Below are 18,322 nucleotides of genomic sequence, written 5' to 3'. Positions count from 1 at the left end.
AAAGGCTAGCCTTTCGGGTGTTTGGCGAAACAAAAGCGACAGGATGCGCTCTTGGAAGAAAGTATAGAACAGATACTATGAAAAATTTAGAAGCTCACATTCAGTAACGAGTTTTGACCAAGAAAAAAAAAAAAAGAGAGAGAGAGAGAGAGAGACAGAGAATAAAAAGGTTATGTTATTATGAATAATATTAATACATCAAGGACCTTATTGCGTACTGGTTTGCGTTATCACAGCGTAAAATTTACATTTTAGTTTTCAATAATTGACATAGCAGTTATAATTGCTTGTATTTTTTTGCGTTGCGTTGCTATCCGCATTTTTTAAAGATCGATACTGAAGAAGACCTCAGATGAGGTATAGTTTCTTTGTTTTTTTTTTTTTTTTTCATGCTTTCAATCTAAAAATAACTTTTCTGTAAAAATCATCAATTGACTGTGAGCTACTGCTCCACTGTTTTCCATTAGTATGCTGATATGTGTTGTTGTGGATGAAGTGCTTAAGCTTGTCTATGATTTGGGGAAGTTACACTTAAGATCGTCCTATAGCTATCCGTTTTTATTTGTTTCTTTGAAACAGTAATACAGTGTATGTGTGATATGCGAGTATAAAGTATAAGAGTATCGCATATGTAAGGAAACCGTATGTGTAAGGGAAATATGAAGCAGAACCACTCATACTTTTTCTTGCATTGTATGAAAAATATATTGCATGAATTAGCATTTTTCTATCAAGCATTACAGCGTAGTCAGAACACTAAGACGTGACCGTTTAAATAAGGGCGGGATAGTTTTTTTTGGGGGGGTTACTTAAATTCACTTTACACTCATATATACATACAACAAAAATTGCAAGTTTCAGGGGATTGAGCCCCTCCTAGCCACCCTCTAGCTACGAATCTAATTTCAGCCTACCTATTTCAAAACTTCACGCTACGTTACTGAGTGTGGACGGGAGGACGCCGAGGTTTTTCCTGATGTGATTCGTGCCACTTAGACGTTATGTTGATTCCCTGCTCTGTTAGGCGTAGTTTCACAATAAACTTACATGCTCATGTTGCTTTTTTTTTTTTTTTTTTTTTTTTTTTTTTTTTTTGCTGCGGACTGTACCAGCAAATACACACCATTTGAAGTCCACCGAATTTCGATGGCTTAATTTTACAATCTGGGCTTGTCTCTAAAGTGTAACAACAATTCGTTCAAGCTACCAAGTAGTAACTGATTCTGCTTATGAACTTCAACAACATTAATTCGCACAGATACATAGTCCTTTTTGACAGGAAGGATCCTACTGTAGTCTTCACTAGTATAAAAATCTACAATCTTCTTCACTGTATCTTCATCAATAGTTTTTATCACTTCTTCTGTTACATACATCTGGCAGCATTCCTTGCGTTTTCGATAGTTTACTAGTCAGTTTAACTAAACGTTCTGAAACATTAAATTCAGTACTCACTATTTGTGTTGGCCACGATTCGGGTAATAAGCTTATTATTTTCAAGTATTCTTTAGGAGCAACAGTACATTTCTGTCTCAATTTTTCGATCAGAACTTCATATTATCGGCCAACGACACTGAATGCATATTTTCTGTCCGTAATTCATCAGCAAGTGGACTTTCAAAGGTAACTTCAAGCATTATTTGCAAGTCTGTAGTCATTAATTTAATTTTTTGCTAATTGCTCTTGATCTCTGTTCAACATTTACCTCTCTTATTTTCGAAACAAGTGATACACCTACTTGTGAACACTTTGCACTCAAAACGTCAGTATTGTTTGATGGAGGGACAAAATGAAGTTCATTACCTGATTCATCACCCTTGTTTTTGTTTTTCCCTTGTAAAACAAAGATTTTTGTGTAGCATGTAACACATAATGATTTTCCGGGAATCAGCTCTACTGCACAATTCTTTTCCTTTACTAAGTGTGCACTCAAAAATTTTTGAAAGTCCTTTAGTTATAGCTTTTTTATGGATTTTTAGAGGGTTGCAACACGAACTACCAAACAGATGGTGATGCTTTCGAGAAAACTTAACTTCATGGTAGTTGCATATGCTTACAATGCCACTGCTTGTTCGCATTATCAGAAGATTCCTCTTCTCTTCAATGAAGTCACTAAGTGCCCTAATGCATCTTGATACTGGCCTATACACGCACTTATGACATTCTTCACCAAGTAATTTACCTATATCACATTGCATTTTGTCACTGACGAACTGAAGTAGTGATACACAGATCTGCACGAACACAGCCGTCACTTTGTGCTGTACGCATCTGGCTGAGGCACTGGTGGTGAATTCCCATCTGCTGCATGTCTGAGCACCATTCTACATGTTGGAGCATTATACCAAGGACCAAGTGAGAGATAGAAAATAGATATTTATAGACCTCTATAGGGTACCATGTATTAAAGGGAAGAAAATGAAGATTTGAAAGGTTTTTGTATAAAAATTTGACAAAAAGACTCATCAGAGGTTTCATGTGGAGTATTTTGCTGAAGGGGTACAAAAAAATAAACAGTACACTAAAATGACCAGGTCTCTGAAGAAGAATTTATAAATGGATTAGAGTTAAACGTCTCTTTTCAGCCCTGTATAAATGAGGTATGGATTCGTAGCTTAACGTGGAGTTCTGAAGAACGGAGAGAATTAGCTACGTTGAACAGAAAAAGGTTCAAACAACAGCAGAGAAGGAAATAGGACATTGTTTCAAAAAGGAACTGTATCCTGAGTGACCGTGGTATACTAGAAGGAATCAACGGAACGGGCTGAAGAGGCTATATTTGATGAACGGTATTAAAATAGAAATTTGCTACGTCAAGACGAAGAAGTTAACTGAAGAAATTGACATGTAAAATATTCTCAATTTGTAGCAAATGACCTGCAGAATACCTATTATGATGATTGTTAGGTAAATTAATTTGCAAAATTTCTGAGTGTTCTATGAGTGTCATAGTTTTAACACTTGTTTAACATACACTTTGGCTATTCGAGCCTATTATCTATTTAGCTGTTTCATCTAATCACGATATCCCGGAGAAAATCGATTAGAGATCTTATTGAAGGATTATTCTCAATCAGAAGTGCCCATTCTTTGCATGGACTGAACATATGCAACCTGCACCATAATATAGTAATTCGGGTTGTATAACTTAAAGGACTTTGAGATATACGTATCCAGAACGTGAGACCCTCCAGTATCCGTTTGAATCGAAAAAAAAAAAAAAAAAAACTTCATACGCGATTATATTTATATACAAAATTAGTGGTTCTAGGTGACCCCATCTATATGTGAAAATTGATGAGATAGACGTGTTCGATTACATATTCATAAAGATGAGTAGGATAGTGGGATGGAAGAGGTAGTAAAACCCAGATAACACATGAGAAACACATTTTGATTTGACTAAATGTTGAATGAATATCTTAAATTTCTCTTTGTAGAAATTGATTGGTCACATGATAGTATTTTCCAGAGCTGTTCTTCGTCGAGATTTGTTAACTCACTTAGAATAGTATCAAATATACCCAGAGAAGCTTTCTTGGCTTTTCCTACAGCTATATCTGTGCCCAGTTTTTCATACCCGCACGTCGAAAGCTTCTAACCGCTGTTACGTTGAGCATTAAAAAAACACCTTGGTTAATCTAGTCTAGGAACACTTACGTTATTCTAGTGAATTACGAATTTTTTACTTATTTAGGAGACATATTTGTCCTAGTTTTTCTTTTTTCATTTGTTATCACCAATTTATTTCAAAATAGCAGTTCCTGGAATTTCTTTATTAAAAAAGAATGATTAAGATAAGCCATTAGTTTAATGTTTGTATGTGAATGGAATACTTCAAAAGCAAAATACATCAGAAATGGAAATCTTTGAGTTAACGTCCTATGGTTATGCTCTTTAGGGTAAGGGAAAATGAAATGAAATCTTTGAGTTTTACGTCCCACGATTATGCCGTGCAGGCTAAACGAGACGGTGATGATGAGACATGAATGAAATGGTGAAATGAAGAAAGTGGAAGGAAACGGGAGAACCCCGAGAAAACGATGTTTGTCCATCACAAAGCTCACTTGGCGCGAGCTGGGGTCGAACCAAGGACCCTATACACCAGAGGTAAACCATCTACTACTAAGCCACCGCGGCCCCTCACCGGGAATCAACCAGTGTGTCACACATATGAAATGTTAATAATTTAGCCATTAGAAACTTGGGTAAATATTTTGATGTACGTGTTATCGTGTAACACTTCGAAAAATAATATTTACTGCTCACAAAAAGTAAATGAAACTCTCTATATATAGTGCATTTTTCACTTAAATAATCTAACGAATTCTATTTCTCATATACAATAGTAATAAAAAAAATAATCCAGCTCCCACAATATTCCAATCTTTCATATTATTTACAATTCTATTAGGTGATTGAATTGGCTCTACACAATCAGTTATAAAAGAAAAACCTTTTCTAATAATTTGCCAGGAGATAATGTACCTAAAATGGAAGTCATATTACCTCGTTGAACAGCTATGCTGATACGTTGTATAAGAAAACAGTATCCTGATTATCATCAGTAACCAACGCAATATGTCGGCCTACTTTGATGGAACTGAAACCTTCAAGGTCCCAAGTGCCACTTGATTCAATAGTTGTGGTCTTGAATGTCTATCTATCGAATAGATTATTATATTTTCTTCTTTTCTCGCATTCTCGGCGGGCTGCAATAGCTCTTTCTAGTGATGAAGGAGTAAGGTTGGATGATGCGAAAGTGTCAAAGCAGGTGAAATCCCACAGAAGAATCTTCCCCCTCTTTCATGGTATTAAGAGTTATGCTATCTAGTCTTTTGTCATCATATTTGTTACATTCCATTGGTTCACGAACAGTTGGACACATCCGTCGATGTCATGCTCTCCAGATAATGTCATTCATGTTGCAGTATCTCGCATGTCTTCCGGAGCTACTTATGCAAGAGAGACCATGCTGACCATTCTCTTTAACAGATGCTCCATATTTAGAGCAGTTTGTGCTTCGATATCTACCCCTAGGCGAAGTGCAACTGCAATACAAAAACTACCGTTTGAAAGGTGTAACCCAAGGATGCCTCTAGCCAAGCACCTAAAACTGGAGAAGAGGAAGCGAGAAGTCTCACCTTGTCCTCTTGATGTAACATTGATTGATGTAATTTAATGATCTGGTTGTCTCAAACTCATCGTGAACTTTTGCCCTATTTCAGGAGGATTTAAATCAGCTAGGTTACACCAGCCAGATATGCAGCTTTGGGCAACATATTCTATATGAGGCTCATCTTCCAGATTAAGAAGTATCTTAATGGTGTGCCGAGATCCATAGAGCGACGCTAAAAATGTATGATACGCCAAACCGATAGCCCAACGAATACCAAGACCTCCAGAATCAATTGGAAGGGAGGCCTGTGTCCATGATGTACTATTTAGGTGCAGTTAAGTAATGATTCCAGTCAGTTTTCAGAACGGAGCCAAACCTCTCGCAAATCGACTTCACGCCAAGGAGAACAAAGTAAAAATAAATAAATAAATTATTCTTCGTATAGAGAACTACGCACGGAGATGAAAAGCTGAATGTGCTGAGTCAAGGGCCAGACGTAGAGATTATGACAAGTTGTATTCCAGGTGCTGACTTTTTGAACTGTGAATATAATACTTCTATTTGATCTTGCGAAACACTAATAACCCTACTTCACACTTCATAAAATTTAAGTGTAATCCAATGTCTGCTGCCATAGCTCGATTATTGTGTAGCTCACCTAAAACTGTGTCAGTATCTCCTGTTATAATACGACATCTAGTACCAGATATTTAATTCGGTGTTAATGGTATATATATATATTATAGATTGAATTGTCATATCGAACAAAGTGGGGGCTAAAGAATCACCTTGTCGTACTTCACGTTTCGAAAGTATAATATTATTACCTAGAAATAGGATATTTAGTTGCGCATAGCATTGATAGACGTGATAAATCTATTGAAAATTAATTTAATTGTAAATAGCATTGCATCTCGGTTTAGCTCATTGAAAGCATTACGAAAGTTTAATTTCAGAAAAGTCTTATGTCATGAATGACGAGTAGAAAAATAAATGCGATATGCAAGTGCTGCGGGTTCGAATCCATTCGGAACGCATACTCCCAACTGATGAGAATAAAAGAAAATTACGTTAGATTCTTTAATTGTGAAACAAATAACTTTTGTTGATACCATTCTCCAAATGTTCCCCATTGCAATTGGTCAAATTCCACCACTCTTCTTATTAAGTGCAATAAGTGATGCTCCAGGAAAGGTTGGTCTTATGTCGTGAGGTACGTTATCCCAAAGGATTAAATGAAGTAATTCTAGAATCATTGTTGTTAATCTTTCCTTTGAATCTATTTCGTGAAGTAAGAGTATATCCTTAAGAATCGAAGGACGGTGACCATCAATACTTCCAGTTGATCCGGGTGGGAAGGATTTTATAACACCGTCATTTAGAAATTGAAATTCTAGGTGTGTTAGGCTGGTTTTTAGGGTCTGGTAAAGCAAAAGTGTCTGAGTACGAAGGGTGTTTCTGCTTCTGGGAAAGGGTGCTTCTGAAAACAGACATCGTCAGAAATTAATAATCTGACTGCACCTCTTATGTCCCCACGGTTCAGTTTGTCTTCCATTCTTCTGCCCTTTTGGTGTTACAGGATATTGGAGCAGAAGAATGCTGACATTTCTTTTTTTGCGGGGGGAAGGGGGGCATAATGATGGGATAACGCATCTCGGTAAGAATAATCCCTTTGGCGAACTCTTTGCTTAATCCAGGTCGTTAAGATTTTTACTTGTTCTGATTGTGACGAGACATTGAGCACTGCATAAGGGAATTATAAAAGTTTCATCCACGCGTCTAGGTCGTTTCTGTTTACAATATGACGGATAACTCCATAGAGAGAGGTATCTCCTGAGGATTTTAATTTGACAATTAGACTGCAAAAGTCAAATAATGATAAATTGTGCTTTATTCCAACTGAACTTGGAATATAAATAGGTACGTCCCATTACATTTGTTTATCAAGAAAATAGATTGATATACATAAATTAAACAAAACACAAATTTTAAGTAACAACAATAATGTACTAGGGTACAAATAAAACTGATCACCTCAGCAAACAGAATAATTCTAAAAAGAAGTTCAATTTGTATTTGAATCACATTTCAAAACAACAATAATGAAACAATTGTAATAAAATAGAGAAAATAATTTACATAACATAAAGGAACAGAACAATCGATCTGAGAAATTTTTTTACTGGCAAAAATGATTAATCTACAACACCATTTTGCAGAAACCTAACCAAATTATGTTAAGTGCATCAGTCTTACGGTACATACCTTCAGATCTAGCTTTCTCATCATGTGGAATAAGTCAAAAGTTGATGCTGATGAGTTTTTCAAGTGAAGTCAGAATATATAAAGATGAGTGAAGTTCAATCATCAAGAGGACTATACGAGACGAGACCCACGTTTAAAGTAGGATTCAAATCTAGATTAGGCACGCTAGCCAGTTGGCTACAAGGTACAATAGGAATGGCAGTATGTTGGTAAGTCTGATAGAAGAAATGAATCACTTTTAATAAAAGCTACAAAAAGGTGATAATATTCCCGTAACCATACAAGAAACACTTGGACATTGTTTATTTGCTTGGAAAAGTACTTAATTCTCTTAAACAACACCGCTCCTACCGTCTCGTGAGCTCCCTTGTGGCAGTATAGTTATCTCCGGAAGGAAGGGCAGAGGTTTGGTTTCCGACGGAAATTCGTGATTTGATTTCCACATTAAAGTATGGGTCCACGTCTTACTTAATCTTCGGGCTAACTGAGCATAAAGCTTCCAACCAATCCATCCTATCTCTTCTTTAAAAATATATAACCGTGAGTTTTTATTTTTTCATATCACCATCGTTAAGGAAGAAGAAAACTGGATCTGAACGTATATTCCCTTACATTGGTAAACTCTATGTTCAGTGTGATGTATACCTAAGTTAAACAAGTTACGCTACAGTCAAATTGTATGTAAAAAGAGCGGAAAAGATAATATAAAATCAACAGTCAACACTAATACTGTGAAAAGGAATTTTTAAATTATATCTAAGGGACAAAAGTTTACACACAACCACCCATAACTGAAATAAGTCACGTTTTAGAAAAAAGACCATGTAAACTATAATTAAAAATAAGTACCTTAATGAATATAGACATCTTACATCAATCAGTCTCTATTTTGTTTGCATAAACAAAAACAAGACAAATTCACCACCTACCAGGTGTTTCCATTTTACACAAAGTTATACTCTGACTAGTTAACTTTCTATATTACAATGCTCATTTAAATGCATTGTATATTTTTAAAATATTATATACAGGCACTCTACTGTCGAGAAAGGGATTTTTTGTGTAGTTAATTTATTTTAAGGCGTGCACTAGCTGTCAAACTACATATTATATTTTACCCACATATATATAATTCCTTATACATATGAAAATTAAGTTTCGATATGTTACCCGAGTTATAATGCATTTTATCGATGATACATAAATCTCATACAAGATACTGCACTATCTGTATACGACATTCATGTTTTTATCATTTTATTAGAAACAAGGAGAACTCCTAAAATCGGTAGATACAGTTATCCAAATATCGATAATGAATGCGAAGGGAAGTGACTGGTAAATAGAAATAAAAATCTTCAACTAGAAAGCACCCAATGGTAAAAGGAACATACATGAGGAATTGTCTAATTATGCTGCAAACAAAATTAAGATGAGAATAATTAATAAGATAGGCTATCGAATCTACGTAGGAAACTGTATTAAGTCTAAGGAATGAAAACAGAGCTGTGGAATGTAAATTTTGATTTTCTTATCCTTAAATTTACGGGGTGTCTTTTAAATATTTATTTATAAATTGAATATTTCGTTTTTTTTTTAAATTATAGTGATATCATTATGCCATGTGATAGTGATCATTTTTTAAGTTATGCTAAAACATACACACAAAATGTACGATACATACATACGTAATATTGTCAAAAGATCTATATAGCGATGCTAAAATACATATAAGGAAGCCACTGGGGATAACTTACTGGTAAAATCTGCAGGTTCAAGGCCCAAAAGAAATTCTAAGTTTTCCAGAATAGTACACACCCTTATTCAGATGACATGCCTTTCTTTAGCCTTCACATCTTTCGTTTCCCTGCCTTTTTACAGACGAATTTCGCGTTACAAACAAAACATGGGGGAAAAATTTTCAATTTTACAGCTAATGGTTGTGCCCTTTAGGCTACAAGAAACATATGATTATGAGAAGTGAATAATTACGATATACTTGGTGGAATGGAAATGTTGGTTGAAACGGGAGAACACAGACAAAACCTACGGACTCGCTATTGTCCATCACAAACTTACTTGCCTGGGGTCAAACCAGTGACTTGATTTTTCTTGTAAGTACATTCACAATGAAAACAATTTTGTATAGTTCCATATGAGCAGTTGAGAACCCAAGTAAGTAACTTCCACAGCTACTGATATTGAGGTAATACTGTCTACTTTCTATGTTATGTGATATCTATTACGTGTCGATCACTTACTTCCACAGCAATACCGTGCTTCATGACAGATTAGCTTTCAACTGATGAGGATAAAGATAATCCAAAACATCATGTCGCAGTATGAAGGCAACACGTCCCTTGTCACGGACGACTCGGGCTCCATTCCCGGTGAGAGCTCATGTGGTCCCAGATTCCACGTTAAGCTGTGGCTCTAGTTCTCATGTAGCCTCAGCGCTGAAAGAGAAGCTTAACTCTAATCTAACCACACAACAATACGACGGCAAACTTTCATCTTCGACCTCCCAATTTTAATTACCATAGAAATGGCGCCTTCTGGTTTGCAGTGCTTGTTATATAAGATTCTATGGAAACTCTAGAACAGTTTCGCTTTCGTTTTCACATGTGCAATAAGGAATTAATGCAGAAACACCATTAGGTATAATTGGTAAAAAGTAATTTGAAAACAACAATAAAATTATCAAATATACTTTCATAATGTAAAATACACTTATAGCTATACAAAAATCTATTTAAAATGAGCATAAATCTCACACATGGCTAACATACTTATCACGCGGGGAAAATAAGTGGATAAAAATAACAGGCACTGGCAATATAATAAAATAAATATATTGTGTATTATATAGTAAAATAAATAAAAAAATATTGCACAAATAAATATGCTAGGAAAAAAAAAGCCGCATTTTGCTCAAATAACAGAAAGTATTGAAACGAAGGTTTATGGTATATTATATTCAACATTCACGAAGACGAATTTCATTACGGTTCAAAAGCTTCGGTAAAATAATTAAAAATACTTTGATGGAACGGAAAAGTGTGTGTAACTACACAAAAGTAAAACATATAATGTTTCGTGTACCTTCAGAGATTCAAACACCTGTCATCTCCAAAACTAAATGTATCTCTGAGATATCCACTCAGCAAATACATTCGAAGGCACAATTTCTGTCGAAGCACAAAGGTAAATTAAAATCTCATAATTTGTTCTGCGCGCCAAGTTATATATTTTCTGTGTATGTTCTTTCTTTCTTGAACGGGCCTGTTCTTATTTAATAGTGTCGCGATAAGTTTACAAACAAAATATGTGACACGATATATTCGATAGTTGTTCGGTGAAATTAACGAACTGAATTAAGCGTGCAGATAAATTTAAATTCAATATTCTTATTCATCATTCCACTTTCAAATTTCTCAAAAGGCAAAAGTATTCACCGTAAGCAGTCTAATGAAAACTAAGGGAATTAACTGTGATTCTGAAAATCAATGTAAAATTAGAATCTTCTTCGGTAACCCCTTGCATACGAAGACAATGATTTCGCAGCAATTTTTAACTTTAAAATTCTATTAACGTATCACAGTGAGTTCCTTTTTAAATTACTCCCCGCTTTAATCTCCCCATCAATCATTCTTTTACAACTGAAGAAAGTATCCACTGACCACCACGTAAATATGAAATTAAGTTTAACGTCCCACAATTATGTTCTTTAAGCTAAGGGTGATGGATGATTAAGACAAATGAACGATGGAATGAGAATGTGGAAGGAATCTTGAGTACCCGAAACAACCCACGGACACAATATTGCCACCACAAACTTACCTCGTCAAGGGTCGAATCAGGGAACCCAGGTACCAGAGATAAGCGCTCACCACGTAAATATGCTATTAGAATTTTCGCTAAACCCTTTATCGGGTGAGGAGGGAAAAAATCTAAATGGTCAACATTGTCGTCAAATTGGTTTACAAAATCAAGTGGCCTTAAATTTTTAATGAAGCCTACTCGTATGCTTCATAGCTATTTCTGTATTCTTTGACATCTAACCCTATCTGATGAAGAGTTTAGCGAAAGTTCTTCGTACTCTTGTTTTCTTCCTCCGGAAGCTCAGTATATTTCCGTCCAGTGTTTGTTTATACATTAAGTACTATAAATAATTTTTTAATACAAACTATACGCACACGCGCCTCTGACGTGGGAGACCCAGGTTCGATTCCCGGCGGGAGCTCATGTGGTTCTGATTGAACGTTAATCTCAAAATCAATCAAACCGACAGCTCTCTTACCGGTAATCAATAGCTACAACTGAACGTTAACAGGGTAAACGTTCATTTTCTGTATGACCATTTTCTGCAATAGCAATATTTACGACGTGGTGCCTACAACTGTTGGTTACATAACTAAGGACGTACGTAACCACTGATGTTGGAATTTACGATTTTGTTAAAATAAATTACTGTAACAGAAAATTTCCTATTATTCTATTTTTTTTTTTTTTTTATAATGTATTAATATTAAAAATTACAGGAATTTAAAAGTTCGTTTCATACATTAGTTGTTAACTCGGTTTTGTGGTCGACAAACACCCTGTGCGGGTTTTCTTTGGTGTTCTCCCATTGTTTTTTTCATTCCACTATTTCGTTCATCATTATCATCATCACAGTTTCCCTTAACATCGGAGCATCATCGCAGGACAAAAGATTAAATTAAAAAAAAAAAAATAAATAAATAAATTAAAAGTTGTTAACATGATTAGTATGCTCCCATAGAAGACGTGGCAATTTTTGAACACCTTGCAACGTGTCATGCTGGAAACTCGGTCAAGCGTTAATATGGGAGTAGGGATGGACTTGTTTCAACTTTCGTTCGTAGGAATTGCATACTATTTGGATCATTTCTTACAAGTAGAGATGAAGTAGCATATGTTCGTATTAGGGAGAAGACGAGCGAATACTGCATTAAAATTCTGCAAGTTACTAGCTAAGAAATCAATAAGAAAAGGACCTGCATCACAATCACCTAACTTACGATACTATATCCTCTTTTTATTTTGAAATTAAATTATCTCTCAGGACTTGATTCTATTCTCAATTTTTTTTTTTTATTACAATAGTACATTTTTGTGTTCCCGCACTTCGAATATTACCTACATAAGAACAGTTAATGGAAACTTAAGATGGGAAATATTACTTCAGAAGCTATCCTTTCGTGTCCCTTTCCGTAAAACCCGGAATACCCACCTATTCCATCTTGCCCGCAGTAGGTTGGCAATTAAACAGAGGCCTCTCTTTTACTGAATACCGAACTGTTTTAATCATTTAACAACTGATGCATACATTTTTTTCGAGCTACCCGGTGTTTGAAAGAGCAATTAAACCAATTTTGACGAAATAATATTACTTTTGCACTATTTGTTGACTCTCTTTTTTTTTTTTTTTTTGTTTGTTTTCTGTTTGTTAACATTTCCTTGTGTAAAATGGCAAAGTTATGCTGTATCTGGGAATTTGTTCAATAAATAAATAAATAAATAAATAAATAAAATGCCGATATAAGTCGGCATCTTCACTGGCCAGATGGTTAGCGCACGCGCCTTTGATGTAAGTGGTCCTTGGTTCGGATTCCACCTTAAACTGTAAGTCCATGTCTCATATAGCCTCGACGCTGAAATGGGACGCTAAACTTCAAACAATAACAATGACGACTTGATTTGAGATTGCAAAGAATTGCTTAAGTTCCTGATATCCACTGAAACTTAGCAGGTTTTACGAAATATGATTTTACAACACCATCTTCATCACACCATCGTCTTACGAAATGCAATCCTTTACAAGAAAAGTATTTTGAAAATACACAGCAGCAGTTTATGCATTGCTAGACGACGTTTGTTGTAGGGAAGATGCACATGACTTTTGTCTGAAAAATATTGACGTATTTTTATCTATGCTATTGTTGATTTTGTTTTGCAGAGGAGTCCTGGAAATTAAGTTTTGTACCTGGTAACACTCTCTGAGACATAAAATAACATGACATACAGAAACAGTCTGCTAATTTCTCTTGATTAAGTGATACGACTACCCTTGCAGTGTCAATGTCATTTAGTTACATAAAACAAGCATGTTTGTTTCATCAGTGTATCACTTTACGATCGTTTCGATAGTTGTAAAACTAGCGCAACTACCGCACAGGGAGCTGTAGTAAAAGACACTGTAGTAATCCAAGCTCTAGCAGAAACACATCGGCATTACAAACTTTAATTCAAGTTGTTTAGTACTTCCTTTATAGAAAATTTCGTACCCCCCCCCCCCCCCCCCAACTTCGCCAACAAAACAATCATCTTTTCCTTAATTTTTCAGTTTTCGTTTTCTCATCATACAGGGTGGCCCAAGAGTAGATATGCAGTCCTGTAATGACCGACTCATGACATTTTATATAATTTTCTTGTTGTTATCCATTCAGGTAGTGACTTAGTTTCTTTATTATTTGTTCTTAATCTCTTTTTGCTCGTATCTTAAGCCTGGAACAGACAAAAGCAAATAAGCTAATTGTCCAAATAATCTAAAATGTCATAGTTCGTAGGACTGCATACCTACTTTTGGGCCACCCTCTATATTGGCATCTGTATGACTACATTAAAGTCTCGTTTTCATGATACAGGAATGTGGGTTTCCAACGTATATAAAGACGTATGCGAAAAGCTTATAATGTAAATTCTCAGTTCCTCACATCAGTTCTTGAACTTCGATAGTGTTATTGCTACGGAGCAAGGTACAGTTTTCCTTCTTAACTAAATTATAGGGTTTATTCAACAAGCGCGCCGGTTTTGCTACATCAAATTATGAACTTTATTTTTTTTCAAAACACACTAACAAAATTCATAAACATGTTCATCACACACTCCGATTTCAGGTATTGTGAATGACGTCGGGCATATTGGCCTCCTCTACTGCGCTGACATACAGTAACTGTTGGTGAAATTCGCTATGACCGCCTGACTAACACGAACTACCGCAAGGTTTTGCTCAGAACGACCAATACGACGCCGCCCAGGACTTTCAATGTTCGCTGTTAAACCTGTTTCAATGAACTTTTTCATAAGTCTGCGAATTGTTGATTCATTCGGTGCTCCATTTCGCCCTAGAACCGCGCGAAGCCGCCTGACAGCTGCTGTATAACTTTCTCCGTTCTGATAAAAAGTGTTCACATTTAGCAGAATTAGTAAACTGCTCCATGGCTAGACACAGACTGAAGAAATGCGAGAAATTCAGACAAGGCGACAATCGGAATGTTTGTGGGTATAGCAACAATATAAAACAATGTCGGCAACTGAGAAACAAAAATTTGCCAGACGATCCAAAACAGGCGCGCTTTTTGAATGACCCTATACATTTAACTATTACAGAATGCTGCTACATTATATAAGTTATAAATACGGTAGTTATAATTTTGTACTTGAAAAAGTACTCAGAAACTTCCAGCAATTTCTGAAGTATATTCAGCATATTAAAAAATCAAATTATTATTAGAATCTCTTATTATTTTCCGTTGAGTATGGTACAATAATATTACTCAAGTGTTGCCAAACATACTACATAAAATTTAACAAATACATTTTAACAATCAATAAAATCAATTTCTATGATAATGAAAACAGTACCCAAAGATTCATATAGAGAAACTGTTAAAAATTATTCCTTATAATCTTAATAACAAAAATTTAAAAAGAGAAATAGTGATATTTTTAACTTAAGTACTTTTTAAAAAAAATATTAGAATACGACAAAACCAGTTGTCTATTTCTGCTGCTTTATTACATACATATATAACTATAATTTCATAATAATTATGAGCTTTAAGTATCTATTTCGATTAACAACACAGTAAGCACCAGAGAGAACTTGTTCCCTTTACCATTATAAAGCACATATCTCTGCTTCTTATGAGAGATTTTAATTATACGAGTAAATAAAATATATTTCAATAAACTACTGGTATTCTTATTTATTGGCTTATGTATATATATTGTCAACCCTATTAGCAGCACAGTATACCTATTTGGTACCGATTATGCTGTTTCAAAGCACAATGTGAAAAAATATTTACAAAACAAATTTGTCAAAGATAAGCTGTGTCAGTTACGCCAAGATACTGACCTAGGGTTTCTTAAATGAAACAAAATTCATGTGTAAAAAGATCTAAATGCATATAGCATGTAAAATTTTGCCTACTTCTACCTATTCGTACTCTATAAGTGAATATTCAAATTTTACCTTACACCACCATTCAAGAATATAAGAATGTTGTACGTATAGGCACCTAAGTTTGAGATTAATATGAGACCACATTACTTTAAGAAGTCTTTTTACAATCCCCTGTACACACGTCCCCAGCTGCTGCTACAGCCTTCTCCTCTTCACATGACATAAGATGCAATGGAGAGCGGAACTTTTTACCGCATACGATGTCTTCTAAACCTTCCCCAGCGTAAGAGACTAAAGGCGATATTTCACATATAACAGGACAGTCCCACCCTAGATATGCTTTCTGACTTGGAATGAGAGGTACAGGGGCACCTTCTTCGTCTATAAATTTACCACCAGCAGCTAACACATATCTTTGATGTAAAGAATACAAAGCATGTCGTGCTGTCGTCGGTGTATCTTTTTCAGCACCATCTGCATTTTTTAGCGGACTAAATTCATCTTCTCTGAGAACTTCCCAGACAACAAAATTAGTCGAGAATTGAAATACATCAAACACAAATTTCTCTAATTTTATTCCATTTGGTTTCACTGGACTACACAATTCCCCATCCTCCTTGACATACGGGATTTTCTTTTTAGCTATGTGTAATTTCAGCAACGACTCGTATTTATTTGCAATATTCCTAAGAAAATCTGTCGTAAACATGTGATTACATATATTACCGGCATTAAACGTTAATCGTCCATCTGGATTCCGCTTCTGAGCAGTCTTCAAAGTGATTTCACTGTATTCAACTACTTGATAATGGCCATCAACTTTACACACTACGCCCACTGCTTCAGTTGGGAATGCCTTCTCCACAACTTTAGTCCCACAATCTGCACCTTTGCTTACACAATACCCGATGAATACGGGATCACCAAGTTTCACAAGAATATTATCTACGCAATACACATGAACGTACTTGACTCCTCTTTTTTCGAAATCATCAAGAATATTTTCAGAGCGGATTGCTCGATATAGCCCACCATTACCATCAGGAGCTTTAGCAACCTTGTTCTTAGATTCTAAAATAATCTTACCATCAAATGTAAAGCACGGAAGTACATCTTGCTCAAATACAACAATGTTTTCTTTTTCTAAACCAAAATAATTGTGTTTAGCAAAAAACTCTAAAGTTGGCTCCTTTGTATGTTCACTAGTCATAATGTACCACGGAATGTTGCCGGTTTTCCCTGTTCTTTGGAATGCTAACCTTTCTAATTTCCTAATCCTCTCGGCTTGAAGTTGGTACAAGGTTTTGTGTGACGGAAGACCAACATCGTACATACCTTTCGGATAAGAAACTCCTAATCGTGTGCCTTGTCCTCCTGCGAGGAGCAACACCGCTACATTGCCATTCGAAATTTGTCGCATACCTTCCTCTTCATAGTATTTTAATTTACCAGCAGATGTTCTTACTACAGAGCCATACAGTTCAGTCGGAATTGGTTGCAAACGGTCGTCAGATTTTTCTTGATCTTCATTCGAAGAATCAATGCTTCTCTTAAAGAACGAAACAGCTTCTGGAATGTCAATTTGCCTCAAATCATTATACAGTTCTTGCCTCTCCGAATCTTGCAAGTCTTCCCAGAACTGTAGGAGATGCTGCTGCCCATAACATTCTAAATGATTCTTCAATTCGTCGATTTCCATTTTGCCTGGTTCGAACTACACAGGAGCTTCACACGTTGCAAAATATTCATAATTTACAACGTGGCAATGAAAACTGTAAACAAACATTCATACGTGGAAACATACGCCCACTTTTCTTCATCATCATATAGAAGAAGAAAAAGTCTTTTCTATTTTGCTCGGCACAGTTACCAATTTACTTCTCTTGAATACCGCCACTATCAACATATTATACTAAATAACGAACTTTATTTCTGAATTACTTGCAATATATTAGAACTTAAATACATTTTTCTGAATTTTTCTTTAGTTCTATTTTCGGTACACTACCACCTACTAATATATTCGATACGATCCGACTGTAAGATACATAGTTTGTAATATATACTGTGAATAAAATTCGATTACTGTTTTAATCTTTTAAGTGCTACTATTCTCAGATATCTATAGTAGAAATGTCCAAAATCACAAACGATTTGCGTCAACGAAACGCAAAATTTGTATTCTTCTCCTAATTTAACGTCCTGCAGCCAAAACCTTTCGATAATTCAGTCTAAAAATTGTATAGAGTATAAAAATTTTTAAAAATAATAGTGCAAAAGTTCGAAATGCAAGAACACGTACAAATGCGATACACAAGTAACGTCTTAAAAGATATGTACGTCACCTTACCTCGTTCCAAGCTACCGAAATCTGCGTTTTAACTTGTAATAATTATTTTTTTATGTTTTGCGTTGCGTTACATTCTCCAATCTATGAGAATTTCGGTAAGAAATAAGGCTCTATATGCATGAAACTACAAAAAGAAATATCGGGCCTTATGCAGAGTCGTTTTGACGTACGATTAGCGTCATATTAAAGGTCTGACTACTCTAGCAAACACATGTCATAGTCCAACTCATTAGTTTGGCACTAATCATACGTCAAAACGACTCTGCACATCGCTTATCATTATTATATATGGAAACTTATTCTGTATCAGCCTAGGCAAAAATTCCAGAACGGCGAGCGTTTTCGTTAACAATTTGCGTCAACAAAATTAACAAGT

General features: G+C 35.4%; 1 protein-coding gene across 1 annotated transcript; it reads right to left on the bottom strand.

The window, feature by feature from the left end:
- Window positions 1–6,987: 6,987 nt before the first annotated feature.
- On the bottom strand, window positions 6,988–17,649 carry LOC145685813 (UDP-N-acetylhexosamine pyrophosphorylase-like). The gene has a single exon (XM_081758383.1). The coding sequence runs from the start codon at window positions 17,293–17,295 to the stop codon at window positions 15,745–15,747; it is 1,551 nt and encodes a 516-aa protein (XP_081614509.1). The 5' UTR covers window positions 17,296–17,649; the 3' UTR covers window positions 6,988–15,744.
- Between the last annotated feature and the right edge of the window lie 673 nt (window positions 17,650–18,322).

The sequence above is a fragment of the Thermobia domestica genome, chromosome 5, assembly GCF_964235325.1.
Source record: "Thermobia domestica chromosome 5, izTheDome1.hap1.1, whole genome shotgun sequence".
NCBI classification, from domain to species: domain Eukaryota; kingdom Metazoa; phylum Arthropoda; class Insecta; order Zygentoma; family Lepismatidae; genus Thermobia; species Thermobia domestica.
The sequence above is the reverse complement of the archived record's forward strand: the minus strand, read 5'-3'. Positions and strand labels throughout refer to the sequence as shown.